General features: G+C 41.8%; 1 protein-coding gene across 3 annotated transcripts in view; it reads left to right on the top strand.

Moving 5' to 3' along the window:
• ATP10B (ATPase phospholipid transporting 10B (putative)) overlaps positions 1-27,214 on the top strand; it is a 334,425-nt gene that overhangs the window by 288,067 nt on the left and 19,144 nt on the right. For 2 of the 3 annotated variants that reach the window (XM_045035992.1, XM_045035995.1), the window contains 9 exons: positions 948-1,139; positions 2,622-3,222; positions 5,589-5,698; positions 7,524-7,650; positions 10,569-10,753; positions 14,769-15,090; positions 17,864-17,940; positions 19,308-19,433; positions 26,653-26,853. In XM_045035992.1, coding sequence (XP_044891927.1) covers positions 948-1,139; positions 2,622-3,222; positions 5,589-5,698; positions 7,524-7,650; positions 10,569-10,753; positions 14,769-15,090; positions 17,864-17,940; positions 19,308-19,433; positions 26,653-26,853 — 1,941 coding nt within the window. The remainder of the gene's footprint in view (positions 1-947; positions 1,140-2,621; positions 3,223-5,588; positions 5,699-7,523; positions 7,651-10,568; positions 10,754-14,768; positions 15,091-17,863; positions 17,941-19,307; positions 19,434-26,652; positions 26,854-27,214) is intronic. The other variant, XR_006584372.1, reaches the window with a different exon arrangement.

Raw genomic sequence — 27,214 nt, forward strand, 5'->3', positions numbered from 1 at the left:
ATCTCTCTTTATCCTGAAAAAATCAATAGATTTGGCAAACTGGACTAGCACCAGAGCATTTCACTAGCAGAACAGTTGCCACCTTTCACACAGGGTAGCACTTGCCAGGTCTCACAGCCCCCGCCATCCCACAGTGTCCTCATCTGTACCTGGGCAACTTTCCTCATCCACCTTACCTGCCTGACTCCCATGGAGATTCTGAGTTCAAGAACACAATATTGTGGCTCAGAAGACCGAGAACTCATTGTGGGCTGGATAAGATCTCATGAACATATGAACATTTCTCATGGATCCTGAAGTCTAGGTAGCATTTTGGTAGGCAGGAGAGGTCTTTTCAAGCAAGGTATGATCAGAGGCATAAAAAGGGAGTACATATCCAGGAGGCAGCAAACAAACCAACAGGCTGAGCTGAGGGCCTACATTGAGAAGCGGTGGAAGTAAAGAGTAGAAATGCAGACTGTGAAAGCATTTAGATGCCAGACTGAATTGATTGTGCTAACAATGAAGATCTCCTGAAAGTTTTCAAGCTCAAAAATACCTTGAGGGAAAGGATGTTTTAGGAAGACGCATGGATAACACATATGAAGGGTTAGAAAGAAAAGAGGTAAGAGGTAGAAATTACTTTAGAGGCTGATACAGGAATCTAGATTTGAGGGCTAGAGGTCTGAGTCTGGCTGAAACCATCAGCAGTGAAAGTGGGGAGCCACAGTGAGGGAAGGGCTGCCAGAGTCTATAACCAATGAGTATGTGACATGTCAGGTTGAGGGAAAGGGAGGAGTCACATAAGAATGCATTGACCAGACCTGTGGGAGGAAGAGATGTTCTGGAGGCAGGACTTTCAGGAAGACTGTATTATCCTTTCTGCAGGTGTACAAAGAATCTTCCAGAGGGGGTCTTCCTCCCCAATCCCTTCAGAAAATATTCTCATCCAGGCCTTTCTTTCTCAGGAAAAAGATGTGACTCCAGACAAAAATCTACTGTCCAAAGTACAAGATGCTGCTCTGTGGCTGGAGACCTTGTCAGACACAAAACCAGCCAAGCCTTCTCTCTCCACCACCTCCTCCATTGCTGACTTCTTCCTCGCCCTAACCATCTGCAACTCCGTCATGGTCTCTACAACCACTGAGACCAGGCAGAGAGTAAGGACCACCAATAGTGGGTGGTGGGATGGATGGGAGATGGGACAAGGGGTGAAGCCCTGAATAGAGAGACAAGATACTTGGACCCTAGTCACAGCATCACCATTTCACCACTGTGGGACCTTGAACAGATTTTTTTTTCTGGGCCTCAGTTTCTTCATTTTTTAAAAGAAATGGAATAAGTTATAGATGAGCTTTCTATGTAGCTTTTAAACTTTGTATCTATCTGTTTGTAGGGTTGATATTAAGAGTTAATATTTACTAAGCAGTGCTGTGTGTCAGTCTCCATGCCAAACACGTCACCTGCATTATCATTTAACCCTCACAACCCAACAACCCTGTGAGCTATGTCCTTGCATTTTACAAGTGAAGAAACAGTGGTTCAGAGAGCTTGGACAACTTCACAAAGGATGTATGGGTACTACACAGCAGAACCCTCTGTACAGCTACATAATAATATCACATTATACTGGTCTCTGTGTTTATGTGAGGGCAAATAATAATAATAATAATAATAATAATAATAATAATAATAAAAACCATGGGTGAAGTTCTGCCAATTTTGAGATAATGCAGCTGTATGGCCATTTATAGAAGTTTATACTCTGAATTGTTTTTTCAGCACTAAAGATAGATTGATCTTCAATTATCCACAGACTCTCACCCAAGCTCCCTTATGAGTGACTGAAGAGAATAATTGAGTGTTTTAACTTGTGGGTAATGAAATCAAGAAAAAGAGGGTTCACCCAGGTACCAAACCAAAGCCTCCCATATTACACTTAGATCCCATTCAGCCACTAAAAAGTCACCAAGTTATCAAAAGTTTTTAGGGAGATTTGGGAGGCAGGAAATGTTTGCTGAGAAATTAACTCTATTTTCAAGAAAGGAAGAAGTACATATTGGGAAGGATAGCATCCAACTCCCAATTTTCAAGTTAATGGGGAGATGTTAGCTGACAGGTGACTCAGGAGTCCAATCTCTGGAGCCAGGAACACCCAGATTTTAGTCCAGCTCTACTACTACACTCTAGGTGGTCATAGCCAATTTATTGAACCTCTCTGTGCCTCAGTTTCCTCATCTAGAAGTTAGGATTACATGGCATCTGCTAGAATTGCTGGGGAGATACTGCATGCAAGGATAAAGCAGACAAGGTCATGGAAAAGGCCCGGGGAATGTAAACTTTTACTATGGGTCTGGCTTTTGTCTCCTTTTCTTTCCTTTGTCCATGACCAAAGCAGGATTGTAAAATTGAGTATTACCAATCCCTAGAATGCCAAGGCTGGAAAGAAATATCTGGCCTAATCTTCTCATGCTGTAGGTAGGTAAACTGAGGCTCACAGAGGTGAGACTTGCCTATAATCCCTAAAGCCCAAATAATCCATTTATTGTAAAATGACCTTCCTCTTCTGCCATAAAACAGCTTGATATTTTTTTTTTCCAACACTGAGAGTTAATGTTCCACTTCCCTCCTTTTACCACAAGGTCACTATGCCACCCTCTGCCAAGGCTCTGGGGACGTCCCTGGAGAAGATTCAACAACTGTTCCACAGACTGAAGCTTTTGAACCTTAGCCAGTCATTTTCATCCACTGTGCCCTCTGACACCGACCTGGGAGAGAGTTTGGGGGCCAACATTCCAACCCCAGACTCAGAAGAGAGGGATGATGTGTCTGTGTGCAGTGGAGGTAACTCCACTGATGGTGGCTATAGGAGCAGCACATGGGACCAGGTTGACATCCAGGGGTCTGGATTAGACGCTTCCTTGGAAGAGGTGCTGGAGGCCCCAGCTCTAGGCCTGGCCAGCCCTGAGCTCTGTTATGAGGCTGAGAGCCCTGATGAGGCAGCCCTGGTGCATGCCGCCCATGCCTACAGTTTCACTCTGGTGTCCCGGACACCAGAGCAGGTGACCGTGCGCTTGCCCCAGGGCACCTGCCTCACCTTCGATGTCCTCTGCACCCTGGGCTTTGACTCTGTCAGGAAGAGAATGTCTGTGGTTGTGAGGCACCCACTGACGGGTGAGATCATCGTCTACACCAAAGGCGCAGACTCAGTTATCATGGACCTGCTGGAAGACCCGGCCTGCGGTGAGTCCCACCTCACCAGGGCTCCAAGAAGAGGGGTCCTTGGTTTGGGAGGCAGTATGGAACAGTAATGAGGAGCTGGAGTTATAGAGTCATTTAGTCCAGCAGGTCCCAGCTGGAACAGAGGCCACAAGATGCTTTCTTCAAAGGAGTTCTCTTAAATCATGCTGCATTCTGCATCTCCTCACCCTGGATTATTACAGTGCTCATGAGCTTATTATAGTCTTATACTGAAGAAACTTCTTTATTTATCCCAGTTTCTGGTTTTCCAAACTCATTTTTTAAACATGGATTATCCACACACAATTTTTTTTCTACCAGGACACTCATTAACATAACCTAGAACACACTGTGGTCCTGACTCTTACTTGTGGAGACAAGCCAGCTGAACCCAGAGAAGGAAGTGACTTAATAGAGGTGGCACAGCTAACCAGTGGTAAATCCTAGGCCTAGGTATATTGAATCTCAGTTCAGAGTTCTTTCTATGCCACCAGAATTCTGCACCAGGCTCAGTTCTCTCTGGGAAGCCTCAGGTGTCCCCCTTTATCATCCTTTTCCCCAGCCTCCCCCAAATGGATTTTCATAAACTTGCTCCAAGCCAGAAAAATGCTCCAAAGTCCCTACATATCAGTGTCCAATTTTGAAGCAGCATGAATTAGTGTGCAGCCGCTTCCTGATTGCTAACAAGAAGAAGACAGTTATGGGGCTGTGATTCTCCCAGGATAGTAGATTCCAGCCAAGCTTTAGAATTGCCCAGGCAGCCCTGTGCCTCCTGCATTATCAGCTATGGATTAAAGCCAAGAGGTTCATGGGGATTGATGAGTATTTAGAATGGGAAGGGAGCTAATTAGGTCTCTTCATCCCCAGACTCTGGCAGACAAGTGAATTCAGTGTTCCTGAGTCAAGGGAACCACGGCACTCTATCCCTGGGCAACAGCCATCCAAGCTGCCCTGGAGATATTTTTTCTATTTATCCCTCACCTGATTCAAAAATAGATTAGAGAGGCTTCCAATAAAAGACACGTACACAATATTACTATTAAAACTGAGAGTCAAAGGTTTGAAAAGCAGGGAAGAAAATAACCCGAGATGTAATATATTTACAGTGTTTGAACATTCAACTTGACCCTGAGGTTCCTAGTAGCCTGAGAAAAAAAAGGGAACACTCCAGGGCACACAGGTAGAAGGCAAAAGGGTTTCATCTTGGGGAGCTAATGTCTTTGAAAATAAAATGTTGTAGATAGTGCTCAATAAGACAGTAGTGCTCAATAGGCACAAAGATTGTGCTTCAGGCACTAGGGGAAAAGTAGAACCTGAAAAATGAGAAGATAATCTTTAAAAGGATTTTTATATTTCATAAAATATCCTTGGAATAATACCATGGGAAAAATCAGAGATTTGTTGGATTTCCTTATAATTATTTTACCGTAAAGAATTGTATGTTTAATTTTGCATTATATGAAGGGAGTAGATGAGGTACATAAAATCTGCTTGCTACTTCTGGCCTCTAAAGATTGCAATCCAGCCCTGGTAAAGAAGGATTCTGAAGCTTTCTCCCAGCTGACTTTTACACAGTGCTGCACCTGATTAGTGATGTCTGTGACATCTTAGATAAAGGAGGTGGTGATGGCATCAATCCTGCCCCATACCCACCAACCCAGGCTGAAAAATTATTTTTATCTGATAGATAAAAGTACTGTAATTGCAGGAGAAAAAGATAAATTTCTTCTGAAAGAAACATGTAAGATTTCCTAAAGGGGACTTTGAGCAACACAATGAAATATTTTTATACTAGAGTTATAGGAAATGCAAAAAATATTTTTTCTAAGGCCATTTCCTATTATAGAAAGAAAGCCTAACTCAGAAAAACACCCCCCTATGTGGTGAAGAACTTAACAATGAGATTCAGATCTGTGGCTGTCTTGGGATCTAACTTGATATAAAGACTGAAATAGATGACACAGGGGATGATGGATGATATGTCTAAGACTTAGCAAACAGTTTATCCAGGGATAAACTGGCTACCTGGAAAACACCTGAGGTAATAACAAAGATTCAGACTTCTGGTCCATCCCCTGATTCAGAAGGACTTCAACTGGACCTGGGAATCTCTATTATTTGTTTAAGTTCCCAGGTGATTCTAATGCAAACAAGTATTTGGGAACAATACCTAAAATTACCTACCTTCCCTAAATAGAACTTTTCTCAGCTAGGCCTTTTTGGTCAGATACAGAAGGCAGAGATTTTAAAGACTCCTGGAGTCATCACCTTTTGGGACTTCCTGACAGCCAAGAGAGAACTTCTATGTTTCTGGGGTGGGTTGTAAGGGGATTCCTCCTCACTCATGGAGGACAATGACTATTTTACAGCAACTGATTCTGATATGGAAAAGAAGGTGAGGAAAATCCAAGCCAGGACCCAGAAGCACCTAGACTTGTATGCAAGAGATGGCCTTCGAACACTGTGCATCGCCAAAAAGGTAAAAATAAATTTCTCCTTTAGTAGCTTTAAGGTCTCAACACTGAGTTGGTCATTTCTATTCCATTTTAGAAGGCCCTTAATAGTGGTTGTTTTAATATTTTCAAAATTAGCTATTTCAAACATTCTAAATTCTGACTCACTACAAAGACCAAGGATTTTGATAATTATGCTGGGACAAAACTCTGGATGGCAAGATTCCATGTTAGCATCTCTTTGTTGTTCCCCATTTTTCATTATTTATACATATAATTGGTAACCCATTACTCATAAAATAATTTTTACTGTTATTTTACCTTCAAAGTATCCTTTTAAATTTTGCATTATTTGCCTAGATTTGAAATTTAAGAGATACTATGTGATCACATAAAATTCTAGATTTCTGATTTCTCTTATAAATGTAGAGTGTCTGATGAATGGGGTCGACATTCTTGAAAGGCAGCTAATAGCTAGAACCAAGTAGTAGCTGATCCCTTTGATGAGGGATATATTCTCCTGTGTTCTGTAATTGGTCACAGCCCCTACCTTCCCTGTTGCATTGCCCTTGGCTCAGCTATAGTCATGTATTTACCCACCTCTCACCCTGCAAGCCTTTGACTTTGCAACACCTGCAAGGAAGGCAGGCAAAGAGAGATGAATATCAGATTAGAGGCATCTAATGAGGCACCTAAAGTCAGATGGGGAGCTATGATGACATCCACTGCTAAAAGTAGTTTCCTCTCTGCAGATCCCCAGAGCTCTTCATCTTTTATGGTGCTTAGTGCAGCAAAGTTTAAGAGCACCCACCTTAAAGTCAGACCTACCTGGGTACAAGTTCCAATCTCACCACTTACCTGGTGTGTGACCTTGGGAAAGTTTCTTCACCTCTCTGACTTTGGGATTTTCTTATCTTTAAAATAGTACTAATGCCCCCTACCTCAAACAGTTGTAATAGAGATTACTGAAATAACACATGTGTAGTGCCTGAGACAGTGACCAGTGCTTACTACTCCACAGATTATAATTATACCCTTACCACCTTCTATTTTCCCCTGAAATTATTTGTGCCTACTTTGCCTCCTCTAATAAGACTGTGAATTCCTCAAAAGCAAAGGCCTATTGTGTCCCCTTGGTTTTCCTTATAATTCCATGTTGGACAAAAGAATAATTTATTGTAATAAGAGACAGTATGCATGTAATACTAACAGAGGGATATAAATGTGCTGTGGACTCCAAAGGAGGAAGAGATGCCCTCTAGTTTGGTTCTTCCAGCTATTGGGTACTCCAATTGCTGCCACCTCTCTACCTGGCTCTCCATCCTTCAACTGATGTCTTCAAGGAACAGAAAGAAAGCCAAGTCCATTGCTTGCATTTGCCCCTCCCTGTGACTGACCCCTTCTTATCAGTCTATCTCAACTCGGACTTCACTTTGTCTAAGAAAACTAAAAATCCAAATGAAATAATCCTTCTTCCCACAGTTATCACCCTATCCAGTCACATTCTATCATGTCACTCTTTATTTTCCTAAAATTATCTGTTCTTTTAAATAATTTACATGGATTAATATCTCTCACCCTCCACTACCCCATAAGCCCAGGAATCTTGTCTGTCTTAATCACTGCTATACCTCCAGTGCCCAGAGCATAGCAGGAGCAGGGGCTCAATGGATGTTTGGTGATAATGGAACATGAGGATCAATCCTTCATTGATTCATGCATTCAAAACAACCAGACAAACAAAAAACATTGAGGAGAAATAATTGTGTAGGGCAGCTCAGACAGGCCAGGCACATCTGAATTGGCCAGTATCCACCCAGCATTGTGAAAGAGCCTCTTCTTGTTCCATAGGTCATAAGTGAAGATGACTTCCGACGATGGGCCAGTTTCCGGTGTGAGGCGGAGGCATCCCTCGACAACCGAGATGAGCTTCTAATGGAGACGGCACAACATCTGGAGAATCAACTCACCTTACTCGGTAGCTAAAAATAAGTCATCATTAAATTAAAAAGAAAATGCTACAAGCTGGAAAGGGAGTTCTTGGCCCGACTCTGACACTGCTACAGATGTGTCTCAATTAGGAACCTTCCCTGGAGTGCCCTTCCAGGTATTTGGCACAAATGGTGCCAATATCCAACCCAGACTCCACACACCACTTCCTGAGGATGCCCAGGAGCATTCCCATACTTTCTGTTGGACAAAACCCAGGAGCTTGGTTGCTTCTCCATTTTTTCAAATGCTTATTGAGCACCTACTATATGCCAAGGTGCATGCTAGGCATTGGGACTAGGGAACAAGAGCCACAGGCCCTATCTTCTCAGAGCTCAATCTAGCAAGGAAACTGGATGATTCAACAAGGAATTTCAAGTGAGTGTGATGAGGGCTGGGCTGGAAGACGTGCCTGGTTGTATGGGACCACAATCTAGACTGGGGCCAAGGAGAGTGCAGGAAGGTAAGAACTGAGCCGAGCAATGGAGCTAGTCAGGCAAAGAGGAAGAATTTTCAGGCAGAGGGAGGAGACAGAATGAAGAGCTAGAGGTGAGACAGACCCAAGAGGCTAGAAACTCCAAGGTCTGCTATGACTGGACCACAGAGTTGGGGGGAGAAATGATGTGAGGTGGGAAAGGTCAGCATGACCCAGGTTATGAAGGTACTTAAATCATATGCTAGCAGTTTAGAGAGAAGGAAGTAAAAGCAGGGACAGGTTCATACTTTACAAAAATTACTCTGGCTGCTGCTGTATGGAAGTTCGATCAATACACTGAGGGAAGAAGAGAAGCAGGGAGACCAGCTAAGACTGTAGTATTGTGTTTCTGTGGGAGGAAAAGCATTACCCAGGTAGAAGGAGGAAGCTTTATTTAATCAGGGTGAATTACCTCACAGCTCAGGAGCAAGATCTGAAAAAGGCAACATGTGACAGCACCCTGCCACTGGCCACATGGCTAAAGCCTTCTTTCATCTTGGGAGGCAATGCTGAACTGGGGATGAGGGCCAAATCTTGGCCTTGTGCTATATACAACCCCCACCGCCCTGAGCTTTAGTTTCTCTTCTGTATAAACCATACTGCTCCAAGCTCTCAGCCACGCAGGGGTGCAAGGCGACAGACCCAGGGTTGCTGAAAGAAGATGGTGATGCCTTTACATACTAAATATAGCAACAGGATTTGGCAGGAAGAGTGGCAAGCAAGGGGAGACCATTTGTTCCCCACCTCCTTCTGCCTTATTTTTGTTCCTGTGTTTTGACTCCGGGACCTTTGCCTATTGCCTCCCAAAGCCCCTCTGAAAGCTGGCCATGAGAACTTATTTTAACAGAAACCAGAGGGTAGCCAGGCCAGACAGCTCTATCCACCACACGAGACCACAGAATGTCATCCCATTAGGGCATGTGACTCCTTTCTCACCTGCCTGAGGCTGCTTTTGTTTCAGGGGAGGGTTCTAGTTTCAGTCAGTGAGAGGTGCTCCTCAGCTGGTTCGGCATGAAAGAGAACATGCTTGTCAAGATCTGTTGGCTTCCCTTGCTGAGAAAGACTTTCACCACCTCTCTGTTTCATTTTTTCTTTCACACAAATAAATGTGTTTTTCCTCTCTCCTCCTTCACTCTGCCTCCCTATAGTATAAATCAGCTTCAGAATCTCACCTTCCAGGCTAACCCTTGGAGAGAAAGACAAGGATTGAAGCAACACTTATCATGGGGTTGTTTACCTGCACATCTGGGCCTGCAATACAAAAGAGGCACTTATCATGATAGAGTCATCATTTTTGTTCCCTCAAGGTGGCTTTGGAAGGAGAGGACTGGGACTGGGAAGAGATTTCATCTTACCACCAAGAATCTGCCCTGCCACCAATACTGCATTTGCATTTACACTGAGTCCCACACTATGAAATGGTCTTTTCAGTATCCATCCAGTGTAACTGCTTTGCCAACCTATTGTCACTAGGGATTGTTAAAAGAAATGAAATGCCTTGCTCCTGCCCAGAGTGAAGTGGGTAGCCATTAGTCTGTGGTCTAAAAAGAATCTCAATTTAAATACAGATTTTTGCCTAATCAGTTAGTAACTATTTGATATTTGGGTATATATTCATCAGGGTTGGTGCAAAGCTTGAGATCATTCAAAAATTATGGAATCTGCATGTTTAATTCCAAGATTATCATCAAAAACCTGAGTCCTTATTTTGCTGTGAACTGTTAGAGAGCAAAGGTCTCAGTCTCTCTACTTCTCTCCACTCCCATTGCTGGTAGGCCCACAGGGGCTACTCCTCCACAACTCTGCTAAACCTCTAATCTCATCCTGCTTCCCACTCTGTTCCCTAGAATGATCTTCTTAAAACTCAAAACTGATCCTGTCACTCTCCAACTTAACTCCCTTTAATAGCTTTCTTGTCTACCAAATAAATTCCAAATCCTTTAATGCTCTGACAAGGCTCTGCATGATCCAACAGCCTTACCTCCCTTCCTGGCCCCATCTTTCACCCCATTCTGCCTCCCTTTCTTCACCTTCGTCTACTCTGGCCTCTGAGCCTTCGTACATGCTCATCACTCTACCTGGAATTCTCCTCCTTTGCCACTTTTTGGCCTTATCTTCCAGGTCTGAGCTTAAATAGCACTTCCTAGCAAGGCCTTCCCTGACTATCTAGATGAAGTTCAGGTCTTCTAGTATATGTTCACCTGGCATCCTGGGCTTTGCCCCTCATATAGTTCAGTTATAAATTCTTTTTCAATAATGTTTTGAGCTGCAAGAGGGACCAGCTCCGTTTCACTGCTGTATCTTGGGTGCTTAGCACAGCCTAGAACATTGGAGATATTAGATATCATTGTCTGACTTGATAGGGCTTTGGGGAAATTAAACAGCTACTTTTTCACTCTAAATGTAAGCTCTGGTGTCTTTGATCACTCCAGGAGCCACTGGGATTGAAGACCAGCTGCAAGAAGGGGTTCCAGACACAATTGCTGCTCTGCGGGAAGCTGGGATCCAGCTCTGGGTCTTGACTGGAGATAAGCAGGAGACAGCAGTCAATATCGCCTATTCCTGCAGATTGTTAGATCAGACTGACACTGTTTACTCCATTAATACAGAAAATCAGGTGAGGCCAAAGTAGGGACCACATGTCCAAGTGCAGAACAGCCCCTAGACCAACAAGAGATAGGGTTATGGGAGGGATTTGGGTACAGAGGGGAAGCACCTCTACCCTTAAAATATCACTGAACCTTGGAGGTCAGAGGTCCCCAGAAATCATCCACCTCATCCCCATGCATGGCTGACCAGTTTGATTATATTACATCTAGTAGTACATGTTAGAAAGTTTTGATCTTCCAGATTTCACCTTTGGCCCAATCTCCTCATTTTACAAATAAGGAAACTAAAGACCCTTGAGACTAAGTCACTTGCCCAGAGTCACCCTGGTAGTTTCTGATAGAACTAAGTCTAGAACACTGTTCTCTGCCAGGCCAGTGCTATCTTCATTATACCACATTGTTTGCTCACAGAACCCCAGTTGTTAGTTTCTTATACTTTGGACTAACTCTTCCATTGAAAAAGCCCCAACTAAATTGAAATGATTATGAGTTTAAAATTGCAGCTCCAATTTGTGTGTCAGATTGGTTTGCCACAGAATAAAACCTGAAGGAAATGATTCATGAGACCAGTAAATTTTGACAGGATAGGAGAGAGAGAGAAGCAAAGTCCTAAAACAGCAATTTTAAACCCCAGTAGGTTGTGGGTGGCAGGGGATGGGGTTTGGAGAAAGGGCTGTGTAAAATCTGGAGAAGAGTATTCAAAGTTATAATACAATTTTATATTTAGGAGAAAAAACCTATTTTCACAATGCAAACCACAGAAAGTGAAGTTTTAACACCTTGGTTGATGAATATGGGAAGTAGGCATTGAGTGGTATGCTTCCAAAAGGAAGCAGGAAAACATTGTCCTGGAAGGGCAGTGGGAGCAGGGCACTGGAAGGGAGACCTAGACGCACCATGGGAGAAAGGATGGAGAAGAGGGAGGAACATGGGAAAGAACAGCACAAAAAAAAGGATACAGGGACGGTGCCGGAACCTCTTTTGGTTTTGCTTAAAACGGATATGGACCCAGAATAGAAGTTCGGAAGATTTAACTCTGGTTTTTATTCCGTAACGAATCCACGTCACATACTTTTTAAACAGTAGTGTATACTATGAAAAGTGCCTGAGGCCCTTTAGATGAATTGGAAAAATCACTTTCTTGTCAGGTGCACAGATTATGCTCTGATTATATTAAACTCCAATGAATTTTCAAAATGAAAATAATCTTGGGGAAATCTTTGGCATTAATATTATGCTTAGGAAAGAAAGTAATTTGCTGCTTGCTTGAGTACTTGATCCCTGTAATAGCGTTGATGTCTGCCTGCCCTACTCACAATGGAAATTCTGTTTGCAATGATCATTTCACTTCAGGTAATTCCAGGAGGAGGACATGGGCAAACTTGTGAGTCAGCCAGTCCAAGGGGGATAGAGTGGGTTTCTGTGGCTTCTGTTAAATACAGTGCATTCCTATAGGAAGCTGAAGATGTTTAGCAATTAATTATCCAATGTTCCTAAGGAATAGAGTGTCACATTTCATGTTTGGTTCAGTCACTGTTAAATCATTCAAAGATGTTTGGGACCCTGATGGTACCTGAATGTTAGGACCAGCCCATGCCCTGAGTCCTTTAAACCTGTAAGATTAGTCTTTCTACCTGAGAAAAAGTGGTGGGTACATGGATATGTTAAGCCAAAAACAGGAAATCCATTCCAAATCTCAGATTTATTTAAACCTTAGTTTAATATAATTATGTATTCAGTGGATATTTCCTCCAAGGGTTTTAATCTGCCTAATTCATTATAAATTGATTTAGGGCTACTGTTTCTTTGTTATGTATCTTAAAGCTGTAAGCAGGTTATGGGCCCTCTCTAGACCTCAGGGTTCTCTTTCATAAAATGAGAGAATTACTATCATCATCAGTGGAAGTGCTGGTCTGTCAAGGAATTTAAAAGGAACTAGAGCATTAGAAACCAATAACAGAAATGATTATTGTCATTATTAGTAGCATATATTGAAAGCTTAATATGGTCCAGATATCATACCTCCCTAAACTTCACCCTCCTCATATGTAAAATAGGGATTAGAAAGATTTATTTCAGAGGCTATTGGGAGGATTAAATAAGATCATAGAAGAAAAATACTTATTAGCACAGTATTTAACACACTCCAAAATTCAGTGGCTGAAAACAACCAACATTTATTATCCCACAGTTTCTGTGGGTTAGGAGTCCAGGGTCAGCTTAGCTGGGTGCCTCTGGTTCAAAGTCTCTCTGAAGGCTGAATTCAACCTGTCAGGTCTGTGGGCTCATCTAAAGGTCCCAACTAGTGGGTTGTTTGGGAATGAAGAGAAGGCCATCCTCAAAGCTTACAGACATGATTGCTGGCAAACTTCATTTCCTTACCACATGGGCCTCTCCATAGAGCTGCTTCACAACATGGCAGCTGCTTTCTCCCACAGCAAGCCATCCAAGAGAGAGGGAAAAGAGTGCCAAATTGGAAGCCACAAGTCTTTTTATAAGCTAATCTGGAAAGTGACATCCTATCACTTTTGCAGAATTCTCTACATTAGAAAGGAATTGCTAGGTGTGGCTCATAACCAAGGGGAGGGATTGCACAGGGGCATGCATCCCAGGATGGCAGGGATCATTGAGAACCATCTTGGAGGCTGCCTACCACAGTACCCGGCATATACTAAAGGTTAAATGAATGGTAACTATTGTGGTTATTACATCATACTTTGAAATAAGCAAATTCAGAAATTTTATTTTGAAACATATCTCCAGTGACTTCCTGCAGTCCTGCGTTGGAGGAATTTATATAATTTATGCTGGCCCCAACTCCCAGCAAGGACTATCTTGATCTCTTTCCCAGATAAGTGCCTCAGGCATAACCACCCACCCCTGGCACAGCTTCCTCTCACCCCTCTAGGTTCTGGGCATACCCTACTGCTTGCAACACTCAATTTAGCATCCCCTAAGGGAAGACTCGGGAATGATTAACTGCAGTTCTGCTCACTCCAGAAGAAAGTATCCCAAATAATCTCAGAAGCTTCTAGATCAATGGTCCCCAAACCTGTCATATCAGAAAAATCTTCACAATATTTGCTTAAATCCACATATTACCTGTACTTTTTTTTTCATGTAATGAATTCATTTAAATTAACTCACTTTGAACACTTTTAAATTTATTTTTAGAATAATTTTTTAGGACTATACTAAATGAAAACCATCATCCTTGCCATGGATAAAAGAACACTGCTAAATAAAGATCATGTGAACAAAACAATGCTATTAAAATCAATAATACTGACTGCCACAACTTTATTTGAAAGTAATGTTGCAAAATCTAATAAGGTACTAAGGATATATTTAGAACCAAAATCTGACTTGATCTCTGATATAATCAAAAGTAAAAGAGGAAATAAATTCTTCACTATGTTTTGAGGTAAATGTCAGAAAAAATAAGTTTCTTTACATCAGTAAAATGTTCACATTCATAGTCAGTTTTAACACGTATGAGCAACACATTCATATCAACAGGTAAACACGCAGTGTATTTTTTCAATTGGGAAGCGATAATTCAAGCAGTGATGATCTGCCTCCACTAGTAAGTTGGATGAGCTAGCGCAAGTTACTAAAGATTTCACTGTTTCAATTTCCTCATCACTCAGTTTCCTCAGGAGAACCAAAATGATTTGTAAGAAATAAAAAGCACTGTATTATCATGACATATTATCATTATTTACCATCACATTCATATTTATTAGCTTATACCATCCCTGTATCATTCCCCATCTTGCTGAGCTATTTCCACTCCCATTGTCTAGCAGTCTCTCCTATTTTGCCATTAATTTGCTTCCAAATTAATATTGCTTTGATGCTTTTTGAAAGGTTGAAGAGAAATGTAAGAATCAGAAAATGATTCCTGGGTAATCTCTATGGTGGTAGAATTTCGTAACTATTTTACTAAAAGATAAAGTGAGATCTTTAACCTACATTTCTGTGTTGTTTACTAATACCATATTTGTTATTCTGACTCTATAGGAAACCTGTGAATCCATCCTTAACTATGCACTGGAAGAAGTGAAGCAATTTCATGGACCACAGAAGCCAAACCGCAAGCTCTTTGGGCTCTGCCTACCTTCTGAGACACCACCTCCTACCTCAAGAGCTGCAGTTCCAGAAGTTGGATTGGTCATCAATGGGAAGACATTGAATACCATTTTCCAGGGAAAGCTGGAGATGAAATTTTTAGAGCTGACTCAGTATTGCCGGTCTGTCCTATGCTGCCGTTCTACCCCTCTCCAGAAGAGTATGATAGTCAAGCTGGTGCGAGACAAGTTGAGCGTCATGACCCTTTCCATAGGTACCCATCATGCTGAGATGTGGGTGCAGCTTGTAAGGCTGATCTGACAAAAGTCCTGGGCCAGAGGTGGGAGGTCACGTATCAAAGTTGAGACAGCCAGGCTGAGGATCATTTTCTCAGACTGCGAGAGTTCAAAGTGACAATCAATACGTGGCAGCTGGAGATGAAACAGAGGCTAAGTAGAGTGAGAAAGTGATTCACAGCTCTGAGGATTAGCAGGTCACAAAGGAAAACAGGGCTTGGATGGAGGTCAAAGCCAAAAGAGGCCTCAAATTCAGAACATTCACATAACTCAATAATGTACACTCAGGCCAATCAGTTCTGGGATGCAGACCATTTCCCTTTCGATACTTAACACATGGCATAATAACATAAACCTAAGATGTTTGTGGATTTGATATTCTGCGTATTGACGGCTGGTGGGGAGATTTTAGAAGCTGAGCCTTTCACATATGTTCATTCCTAAATACAAGGCCCAGCACAAAGCACATTCTCAACAAATGCTAGCCTCGTGGTTGATGAAAAAATTTCTCATAAGAGACTAAACTTTAATCATGGTTAAGGCAGAGAAATAAAAACTGTACCTACATCAACAAGCAAACCTGGTTTGCAGGAATCTTCATGATGTAGTCTCTGCTAACCCTCCAGTCATGTCCTTAACCACAGAAACCCCTGTCCCCAACATTTGAACTCCATGCTCCAGTCAAATGGAACTGTCTCCATTCTCCATGAGGTTTGTCCTATCTCTCTCACTCCCAGGCCTTTGTACAAGCTATTTCCTCTATAAAACACCCCTTCTTCTAATCCCACCTAACTTTCCTTATCTCTGAGAACTCCCAGAGCACACAGCCCTCAGAGCTGCAGAGCACTGGTTTGCCTTCTGTGAGGGCCTGCTCAGTAGACCATGAGTTCCTTGAATAGAGGGACCATATCATTCATACCATTTCATCCCATGCTCTGCACACTCCAAGCACATAGTAAATATTGCATTCATTTAAGGATATTCTTGCAGATGGTTCCAGGTTCTATCCTTCCTACACAGACATGGAAAGAGATTTTCCTTCCTGGCATTTCAAATAAGTCTATATTAATTATTGTTTTTTTCTCCCATTCTTCAGGTAAAAGCAGTTCAAAACAAAAAGGGGAGGGGAGGAGTGGGTAGACAGGACACAGGGAGCAAAACTTTAGCAACTGTATCCTAATTTTATTCCCTGAATTGCCCTCTTCAAAACTTTAGACACACACAAGGCAACAGCCCAGGACTGACTCCCTGAGGTAAGAAATTGGTTCTGCTGCCATAGAGGCAGAAATAAAAACAGCAGGGTAAGCAATGGCATGATTCCACACCTCTACTTCCAGTCGTTTGCTAACAGAAGAGGTTAAAGGGTAGACTTGTTTGCCATGGGGAAGATAAAAATTATGTCCTGTTATGCTACCATGAAAAAAAAGTAATCATTACAAAAATAATGGCTACTTATAGTGAGGAAATTGTTAATATTAACAAATTTCATTGCCAAATAATTAAGGGAAGAAAATTCTCCCAATCCCATAGTCTCTATGGTATCTAATATAAATTTAATTACATATTATTATGAGAACTTACTGGAAAAAGAGGTGTGGCCAGGAGGAGAATAAAGGCAATGCAGTCCACAAACCAGTCCACCAGGCTGAATCCAGCCCACTACATGTTTTTGCAGGGATACTAAGAATGATTTTTATGTTTTTAAATGTGAAACGTGTAAAAGACTGCCTCTCAGCAAGAACAGTTGTTCAATTTTGCTTCTTGGCCACAGAGCTTAAAATATTTACTATCCGGCCCCTTACAGAAAAAGTTTGCTAAACTCTATTCTGAAAGATAAAGCTCTGGAAAAAGCCAGGTTTGTAAGGAAAGCCTCAATTGTATAGAGCTGTGCTGTCCAAAATGGTTGACACCCAGCTCTGCATAGGTATGGAAATTTAAAATTAAACACAATTCACCAGCTGCATTTCAATGGTCACGTGGGGCTAGTGGTTTCCCTCTTTGACTGTAAAGATATAGCACATTTCCATTATCACAGAAAAAGCTATTTGACAGTGCTGGAAGCTATGTGTATATGTGTATTTCCATGCCCTAACCTCCAATTTTCTGAAACAACTTAGTTCATTAAATGGGAACTCAGTGTGATTAAATGTTCCTCAACCAAAAAAACCCAGTCGATCCTATTTTCCTATATTCAGAAACAAAACTGAATACCATCCCTGTCCCTGGACACTATTGACAATCTTTGATGATTTAGCTGTCCAGACATTCTAGCAGTCTTAATATGGTCAGTATTTTAAGTTATACTGAGTTAGGAAAGTTATCAGAAAGATCTTAGTGCCAATGCTCCTGGGCCTTTTCCCGAGCTGTATTACCCTTGCTAAATCTCTACTTTGCTCAAATTCTCCATTTAGTCATTAGTAAAGTCCACTGTAACATTTGTGAAGGCCTGTTTTGTAAACTGTAAAGCACTGCTCAAGTCTCAGTCACTACTGTATTCCCAATACCTAATGTGCCTAGAAAAAAAGACACAATAAACATTTGTTGAATAATAGAGCTTCTTGTCAAAAAAGAAAAAACCTCTCTCAGGCCAAATAGCAATGACTTTTCCTATAGGACTAATCAGAGCATTGTAAAAGGATTTGATTATATACAAATGGGGACACGTTAGAGCCACTCATGTAACACCATTTTCATTGTCATGCAGCAATTAGACCAGCAAAAAAAGTTACCTCATGACCTCTCTTCTTTCAGGTGATGGAGCAAACGATGTAAGCATGATTCATGCTGCTGACATTGGAATTGGAATATCTGGACAGGAAGGCCTGCAGGTATTGTTCCCCTCCATTCTTCTTTCTACCCTAACTCTCCTTATTGGAGAGTTATGGAATTCCCCACAGTGTTGGAGGAATCTCTCCCCAAGAGCTTTGCAGAATTATCATCTTAGAGTTGGGGGGTGGGGGGGCTTCCTTCTTACATAACTTACTTCTTCTTACATAACCTCCATCACTATACCCCTGCTGCCCAGTCCCTCTGGTACAGAGAAAAATAGAAGGATGTTTGGCTTTTTATAGACAGCTGGCAATACCTGTATTCTAAAGCCAAAGAGTGCCTAACCATTCAGGTAGGGCTAAGCCTTCCTCTGACTCCATATTTCCTCCCTGTAGCCTATACCCACATCCAAGGGTATAGTGCCCTCCATGAGCAGTGACAGATATAAGAACATTTAAAAATACAGTTCAAATGCCATTTTAGTCTTGATGGCTAGATTGACCTATAAATTGTTAGGTACACTTTAATAGACATACCTAAGTCAAAATTCAGCTTGGGACAAGCATATAACTTGAGCTACTAATGTCTCCCATTAAAACAAACCCCACCTTATCATTCTGAACTATTAACAATCATATTCCCACCTCTGGTGCATACAATAGGTATTGCCTAAGTTTGTTGATAAGGATGAAAGAACACAGTTACCTTTTGAGTATCTATCATATGCCAGCACTCTACTAGGCACCTCACTTGATATTCCAATTAACATGAACAATCACAACCCCATGTGTTAGGAATTATTACTCCATTTGTTTTTTCAAATGAAACTTCATCTGGGAGAGGTTAAACAGTCTGACCAAGGATATATAAATCCTGACTCACACCAGGATTTATAACCAGGCACATTTCAATTTTATACTCTTAAAAGAGTACTAAGAGCTATGTCTTGTTCTAAGCAATCCTAAGGGCAGAAGACATATTTCAGCTCCATGTAAAGGAAGAACTATCCAACCATCAGCTCCATCTAAGAATGGATCAAATGGTCTGCCACAGGAGGTGACCAAGGGAGTTGAGAGGTTTGAGAATTACTTGCACGGAAGCCCCTACTCTCTGGTTAGCCATCGTATCTCTAGCATGGTGCCAACACATTTTAGGCCATAGTTACTGTTTATTGGATAAACAGAAGGAGATGAAGGGCCAGACTAGACCAGTGGTCCCTTATGAGTTGCCTTTCTTGGATTCTAGTAAGGTTTGGCTTTTTCAGAAGAGAGGATGGGGTGAACCACCCAAGGGTGCCACATAATTACAAAGGGTCTTTTCGGCCCTACCAGCTGTGGACCTAGAACAAAGCATGGCCCTTGAGGGAGTCTCTGTGGTTCACTGGCAGCTGTGGATAGAGGCTGATGTCTCTGTTCTGCCCTCTCAGGCTGTCATGTCCAGTGACTTTGCCATCTCCCGCTTCAGACACCTCAAGAAGCTGCTGCTTGTGCACGGCCACTGGTGTTACTCACGCCTAGCAAGGATGGTGGTGTACTACTTCTACAAGAATGTGGTGAGTAGCCCTATAGCAACTTCCCACCCAGGCCTTGGGAGGCCCAGCCAGGGACCCAGCTCCCACCACAGTGGTAGACAAACCTTTTCAGCATAAGGGAGTAAGTCAGGATGGCCTGGATTTTGAATCCTGAGACTGTCTCCTTCTAGCTCTGTGAACTTGAACAATGTAATTCATTTCTCTGAGCCTCAATTTCTTCTTTGGTAAAATGGGCTAAGACTATTGTGTGAAGTTATTGTGAGCATTAGCAATACTGTATGGAAAGCACCTGGTACACAGAAGGCAGTATGAGTGGTTACAAGCACAGACTCTTGCGTCAATCTTATTTGGTTCAAATCTATGCTCTTACATTTGATAATGGCCTTACACCTTAGTTTCACCAGCTGTAAAGTGGGGATGATAAGAGTACCTTTCTTGTATATTTGCTACAAGGATTAAATGGGTGCTTGTATATAAAGTGATTGGCACATAGTAATCACCTTATAAAGTTAGCCATTATTTTTTATTATTGTTACTATTGTCATTACTCTTAGATGGGCTCCATAAATGAGATTTATTTTCTGACTGCAAGGAAGAAAGAACTCGAATAACTAGCCTGACATGTATCTGAGATTTTTCTCTCCCTATAGAGCCACCCCAATGCAAGAGCTATAGCCTATTCCTTGGGAGAGTATAGGTTAAGACCAGTCTCCTAGCTTCCACCTGAGACTCTATGTATCACTTCAACTTTGCCAGCCTTCCCAGCAAAGAATTCACAGAGGTCAGGATATTTAAATAAAATATCTATTAGCAAAAATTTTTTAAAGGGGGAGATCATCTGGATTTTAGTTTTGCCTGACTCTAGCATGGTGTGTGAACTTGGAAGAGTCACTTAACCACTCTGAGCCTTGGTTTCCTCATCAGTAATATGGAGACACTATGACTCCCTCTTCCCTAGAAGTATTATTTAAGAGGCTTTAGAGTCAGAGCTCAGGAAAGTATGTAACACTATAAAATACAATCCTAGGAAGATACCATTGTTTCTCCTGAAAAATAGTTCATTTCTGTCTTATCGATAAGGGCCCAAAGCAGGCACACACCAACTGAGGCATTAAAACTGTCAGCAGCTCTTGTTTGAAAAGTGGGGAGGTGGGGAGGGACAGGGGAACTGAGTTTTCATTACCTAGTTCAAGGACCTTTGAATAATCCCCAGGAGTCTGCAAATAGAATCCGATTCCTGTTTGCATAAGGAAAAGGGAGGATTAAGAGCAGGGTGGTAGAAGAAAAATGCATTAGCCAAGTAGCAGCTATGAAATTGCATTGTGTCCCCTTATTCCACTCTCCCAGTCCTGATTTAGGCATGTCACAGTTGCCCTTGCTCAAGAGTGAGCATTTTTGTGCAAAGTTCAATGTGTATGTAAATAAACAGCATGACAAAAAATAATGTAAATTCGATAAACTGGATGGTAATATTCAGCAAGTCTATGCAAACAAGTCACTCTATTTAACTTGAAACTCACTCTGAGCATGAAAGACTGTTTACTTAGAATTCAAAATGCCCATTTAATTTTTTTTCTTGCCTCCAAAGGAGCCGTTCTTTTGAATAAGCACAACCTCTTCTCTGCATTAAATTTGTGAAATAGAAAAGGAAACGTTTCCAGCCAGCCATGCTTTCAAAGCTTAAATGGTATTTATTTCCAGCCCGATGCCGTGCTCGAAATTGTGATACTGATGCGGCATTATCTCCCCATTGCAATTAGAGGGTGGAGAACTATGACTTCCACATCCAAAACCAATTTCAGAGGGGATTAAAACCCTGCATGCTCTGAAATTTGAACAATGAATTAATTACTGCACTGTAGCTACTTGGGAGGAAAACGCAGGCCCCAGTCTCCGTGAGGCTGTCACCAGGTTCAGTGGGTGCCCTCAGAGGCGCAAAGATTCCAACCAGAGGAAGTAGAAGCAAACAAGGTCCTAACAGGGCCTGCGGAGGAAGGAAACACTTCAGTGTTAAACTCCAGGGTGAGTATTGGGACAATAGAACAGCAAAGATTTATTTCATTTATTCAAATCATCATTGAACAGCTGTGTCTGGAACCTTATCAGACACTGGGTATAGAGAATTAGACAGACGTGGTCCCTGCCTCATGAGGCTGACAGTCTAAATCAGGGCTCAGTAAGCTTATTCTGCAAAGAGCCAGATAATATTTTTAGTTTTGTGGGCCATATAGCCCATTGTACCTACTCAACTCTGCTGCGGCCACATGAAAGCAGCTATAAGACAGCATGCAAATGAATCCATGTGGCTGTGTCCCAATAAAACCTTATTTATGGCTTGATTCAGCCTCCAGGAAGTAGTTTGTCATCTCCTCATCTTAATAAATCTTGCTTCTCAAAATGTGGCTCCTGGACTAGCACATTTGCATCACCTGGATGCTTATTAGAAATGCAGATCCTCAGACTGCATCCCAGGCCTCCTACCTCAGAATCAGCACTTTTAGTAAGAGTCCTGGATGATTTGTATGAACGTTAAAGATTGAGAAGCACTGGTATAGGGGAAGGAGATTAAAGTTTTACAAACATTTTCTTAGGCACATCTCCCTCAAAGAAGGTCAGGGTGCTATGGACATATCACCAGGAGATTCTTGACCAAATAAATTAGACAATAACATTTAAGCTATGACCTAAAAGAAGAATTTGCCAGTTTCCCTGCCAAGAAAAAGAGGCTTAACAACCTGAGTCTTTACAATTTTATGTCATATGCTATATCTAAATCCAAAACGAGATGTACGTGACTTACTGTAAGAACGCAAAGCAATAGGGAAGTTACAAGAGAAATTTATGAGTACAGACCAGAACCATAGAAAGAGAAGAGGTAGTTTGCACCAGGAACTTCAGATAAGATGCTAAGTATTAAATGTTTGGTTAAAACAAGCAGACCAGTTCTTCATGAGGAATACCCTCTCTTTGCTTTAAATGCAGAGATCAATTATTCAAGGAAATCCTTAGAAAAAGGTCACACAAAAACCTTCAGGAAACTGTCTTCAGTGGCATTTTTGTAGGAAATGAAAATTAACCTCCATATGGCCACTCTTTTTCTCTAACAACCCTTAATAAAAATCAATATTAAATTATAATTCAGTAAGAGTATTTCTATGGAAAAATGAGCAAGTGATATCCAAGCAGTGTTTTATTGCTTTGACTAGGGCTTAAAGCCCTTTAATACTGCAGTGTGTGTAGTGTAAGACAAGTTCAGTAAATGCTAGTCCTCCAACACCCAGGTCACCAACGTTCCCCATACCACCCTTGATTCCTGTAGTTTTTTTGGTACTTAGTACAACTTGGTACTGTTTGGCATAGCATTATTAACATTAACATCCACCGTCATCTACAGGGAACCTACCACATACCAGACACTGTGCTAAGAACTTTATGTATATATGTAACTATGAGAGATAAGTGTAATATAGGGGTTAAGAGAGTATGTGCTAGAACAAGACTGGGTTCAAATCCCAGCCCCACTCTGCTACTCAGCAGCAATATGGCCTCAGTAATTTACTTAAGCTCTGTGTCTCAGTGTTTTCATCTGTAAAAGGGAGATACTACCTAATTCACAGGGTTATTGTGTGCATAAATGAGCTTACATGTGTGAGGTACATAATAAATGCTCCATTTGTCCAGATTAAACTAGATGATGATGATGGCAGCAGGTGCTAACAACCCTGTGAGGTGGGGACAGTTATCTCTCTATAGATCTGGTTGCTGAGAGCCAGAGGGGTTACCCAGGTCACATAACTAAGTACATCACAGAATCGGGATTGGATCTAGTTCTACTGTACTCCAAATTCCCCAGACTGAATGCCCTCACTACCATGGCACTCAGTGCCTCCTAGAGGTCTAAGAAGCCTGTTCTCCAGTGGTTGCCAAACTCTTTGAAGGCAGAGATCACTCTGATCCATGTTGTGTGTTGTCCACTGTCCAAGCATCTCTAGCACTGTGTCTCAACATAAACTGTTCAAGAAATATCATATGATGAGATCATCACACTTGGACACAGAGCTTCAAACAGCCTCCGACACCAGCCAGGTTACTGCTCTCTTCCTCCCTTGGCTTTAGCCTACGTCTGAGGCTTGGGTGAAAACTGGGTCAAGCATCACAGCATCCACCAGATAAGATTGCACAAATTAAAAGCTGGAATTTGGAGAGATGAAGTTGATGGAGAGGAAAGACTGAGCCTTAGAGTCACAAGGACCAAATCTACATTGCAACTATCAGAGCATGGCCTATAACTGGCAAACTTCCTCCCTTGACATCCCTGGAAGAAACTGCCAATCACAACATTCTGTGTTCAGTACTTTCCCCACTTCTAGCACTTTAAAATGGATCCTACTGGCCTCTCATAGTGTAGAATCAAGGATTCTGGACATTAGTGCCGGAGACTGAACTGTGATCTCCGATCTTGAATTCACTTTAACAAGTGCATCCACTTCCCACATCAAGTTCATGAGGATGGATTCTGCATCCAGAACCTCTGGATTTGAACTCCAATTTTGTTACTTACTAGCTCTATGCCCCCAGCCCAATGACTTGACCCCTCTCTGAGGCTCAGTTTCCTAAATTGTAAAATGAGAGTAGTAATCACTACCTCAAAGGGCTGCTAGGTAGATTTAATGGGTCAGAACATAGCTTAGCATATAGTATGTGCTTTATGTGTCTTTGTTCCTATTGTTATTTGCTGTTGTTGCTATTATTGGCCTCATCTGTAAGATGGTGTCCCTTCCAGCTCTGGTATTCTAGGGTACTACAGCCTCAAGTCACAGTTCCAGCCCAAGTGGCCAAGGGCATTTGGTGTGGTCACTTAGCTCATCTGAGCCACTTGACCTACTCATGTGTAAGAGAGAGAAGAGTTATTATTTTTCCCATTTAGCTGAGGAGGGAGAAGCAAGACAAGATTCTCAAAGGGGAAAGAAAGTCAAAGCTTCATAACAGCTGCTGAATGATAGTATCAAGGGAACTTCAGTACTTCAGTTCTTCTTAAACCCACCATGTCCAGTGCACAAGTGGTTGCTGTCGATCTGGAGTCTCAAAGTCTTCCCATAGTGCATTTCAAACCTACCTGTAGCTCAGTAAACAGAGACTGAGCCTTCTCCCTTCTTTGGACAGAAAGATGCAAGATCCAGGAAATCTCAGGGCATCAGGATCTCTTTCAGAGCCAGAAAACTTCCCACTGGTCACCAGAAAAGTCAAAGGATGGAGCTCTTTGGCTAGAAGCCTCTCAGTCAGCATTGTTATTGTAGAATCCAATAGGAGATTGAGAAAGTTTAGGAATGGTCAAAGAGGAAGGCTTGAAACTCAGATGCTGGTTGTGTGATTTTCTGCCTCTGAACTTAGGCAGGAAGTAACTGAGTATCTTAGAGCCTTAGGTTCCTTATCTGTAGAGTGGGGCTAATAATATTATCATTGAGATATAACACTAATATAATATGTACTATCTTTAGCAATAATCTTTCAACATGGGACAAATTATAAGGTCTATTGCACATCTAATATACTATATACTAATATGCTATAATATATATCACACACCTGGCACAAATAGAAGCTCCAGTATAATCATTGGTGTCACTGATAATATTAACATGCTCATATTATTACATCCTTTTCAAAATAACACTAGTCTGGCAGTTAGGTTATGGGCATTATAGTTTGTACACAAACCTAAGGAACAATTTCTTACTATACTTTTTACCCTGTGTGCCTCAGCCACACAGGACATTCTGGTCCCAGCACTGGGAGCAGCAGCTTAAGTGATGACTTTGGTCAAGTCACCAAGCCACATCGCAGGGGGGTAAACAATACTAGTGATCCCAGCCCATCTCAGGTGGGCAGTCTTTTTTTTTAATTTAAAAAAATGTTTTTATTTAAATCCAAGTTAGTTAACATATAGTATAATAATGATTTTAAGAATAGAATTTAGTGATTCATCACTTACATATGATACCCAGTGCTCATCCCAACAAGTATCCTCCTTAATGCCCATTGCCCATTTAGCCCATCCCCCACCCAACACTCCACCAGCAACTCTGTTCTCTGTATTTAACAGTCTCTTATAGTTTGTCTCTCTTTCTCTGTTTTTATCTTATTTTTGCTTCCTTTCCCCTATGTTCATCTGTCTTGTTTTTTAAATTCCACATAGGAGTGAAATCATATGGTATTAGTCTTTCTCTGACTTATTTCAATTAGTGTAGGTTCTAGTTCCATCCGTGTTGTTGCAAACAGAAAGGTTTTCTTTTTGATAGTCAATATTCCATTTTATGTATATGTGTGTGTGTGTGTGTATATACATATACATATGTACATACGTATATACACATAACATCTTCTTTTTCCATTCATAAGTTGATGACATTTTGGGCTCTTTCCATACTTTGGCTATTGTCAATAGTGCTGCTATAAACATTGGGGTGCATTGCCCCTTTCAATCAGCATTTTTGTGTCCTTTGGACAAATACCTAGTAGAACAATTGTTGGATCACAGGATAGTTCTATTTTTAATTTTTTGTTTTCCAGAGTGGCTGCACCAGTTTGCATTCTCAGGTGGGCAGTCCTGAGTGGAAAACAGCTTCAGAAACCATAAAGCAACAGTTAAGGAGAAGATACTCTTCCTCACCTGTCTGAGTTGCATCACCATTAGGAATATATTGTGAGGAAAATCTCATGAAGTCATCTTCCCACCAGGCTTTCTGCTCAGGATCTGGTCTTTCTATCATCCCTTCCCTGGAACACCCCCTTCTCTTCCCACACTACTAATCGTAACTACTGCCTTTTGATATCCTGTGCCATGGTCTAAGATGCTACTATTCCCATCTGAAAGATGGCAAAATGATGTTCAGAAAGGTTAAGTGATTTGCTCAAGCTCACACAGCTAGTAAATAACAGATGTAATCATTCCAAACCAGCCTTTTCTGCCTCCATAACCTGTGCTCTTAACCACCCCATTACACTTACCTTAACAAGTTGGTGCAATTCCCTTCAGGTCCCGAAGAGCAGTAATAGTAATTGTAGTAGCAGCAGCAGCTCTATGGATTAGTTATCTCTGATGCTTACACAACTCTGCATGTCACAAATGAGAAAACGGAAGCTCCAAGTCAGCATAGTGACTTGCCAGAGGCTTCTAAGCAGCGGTTGTTGACTACTGCCCATGGGTCCTCACTCACAAGGCCACTCTTTCTGCCTGCAGTGTTATGTCAACCTGCTCTTCTGGTACCAGTTTTTCTGTGGTTTCTCTGGCTCCACCATGATCGATTATTGGCAGATGATATTCTTTAATCTCTTCTTCACCTCCTTGCCTCCTCTCATCTTTGGAGTCCTCGATAAAGACATCTCTGCAGAAACACTCCTGGCATTGCCAGAGCTGTACAAGAGTGGCCAAAACTCTGAGGTAAGCTGGAGGGGCCTCAACTCCTCCCTGTCTCTGAATCCTCCCTGCAGGTGTCAGAGAAAGAGCACTGGCCTGGGGTTAGGGGCCCTACACTCTGGTCACTACCCTGCCTCTTACCTCCTTTGTGACCCAGTAGCTCCACTCCCTGTTCCTGGTCTGTTTCGCATTTGCTGTTGAGGGCGATGGACCAGACCAGTGGGTATTTTTCTTTTTTAGTTATTTGTTAATTAAGTAACATGGGACTGCCCTAGTTGAATGTGGAGAGGACATGCAGAGAGATCCCATTGCCTTCAACTGGGCCCTTTCTCCAGGCATTTGACAGAACCCCCAAGGCTTGGTTTGGGAACCCCTGGGATTAAAA

Source organism: Felis catus, chromosome A1, assembly GCF_018350175.1.
Source record: "Felis catus isolate Fca126 chromosome A1, F.catus_Fca126_mat1.0, whole genome shotgun sequence".
Classification (NCBI taxonomy): domain Eukaryota; kingdom Metazoa; phylum Chordata; class Mammalia; order Carnivora; family Felidae; genus Felis; species Felis catus.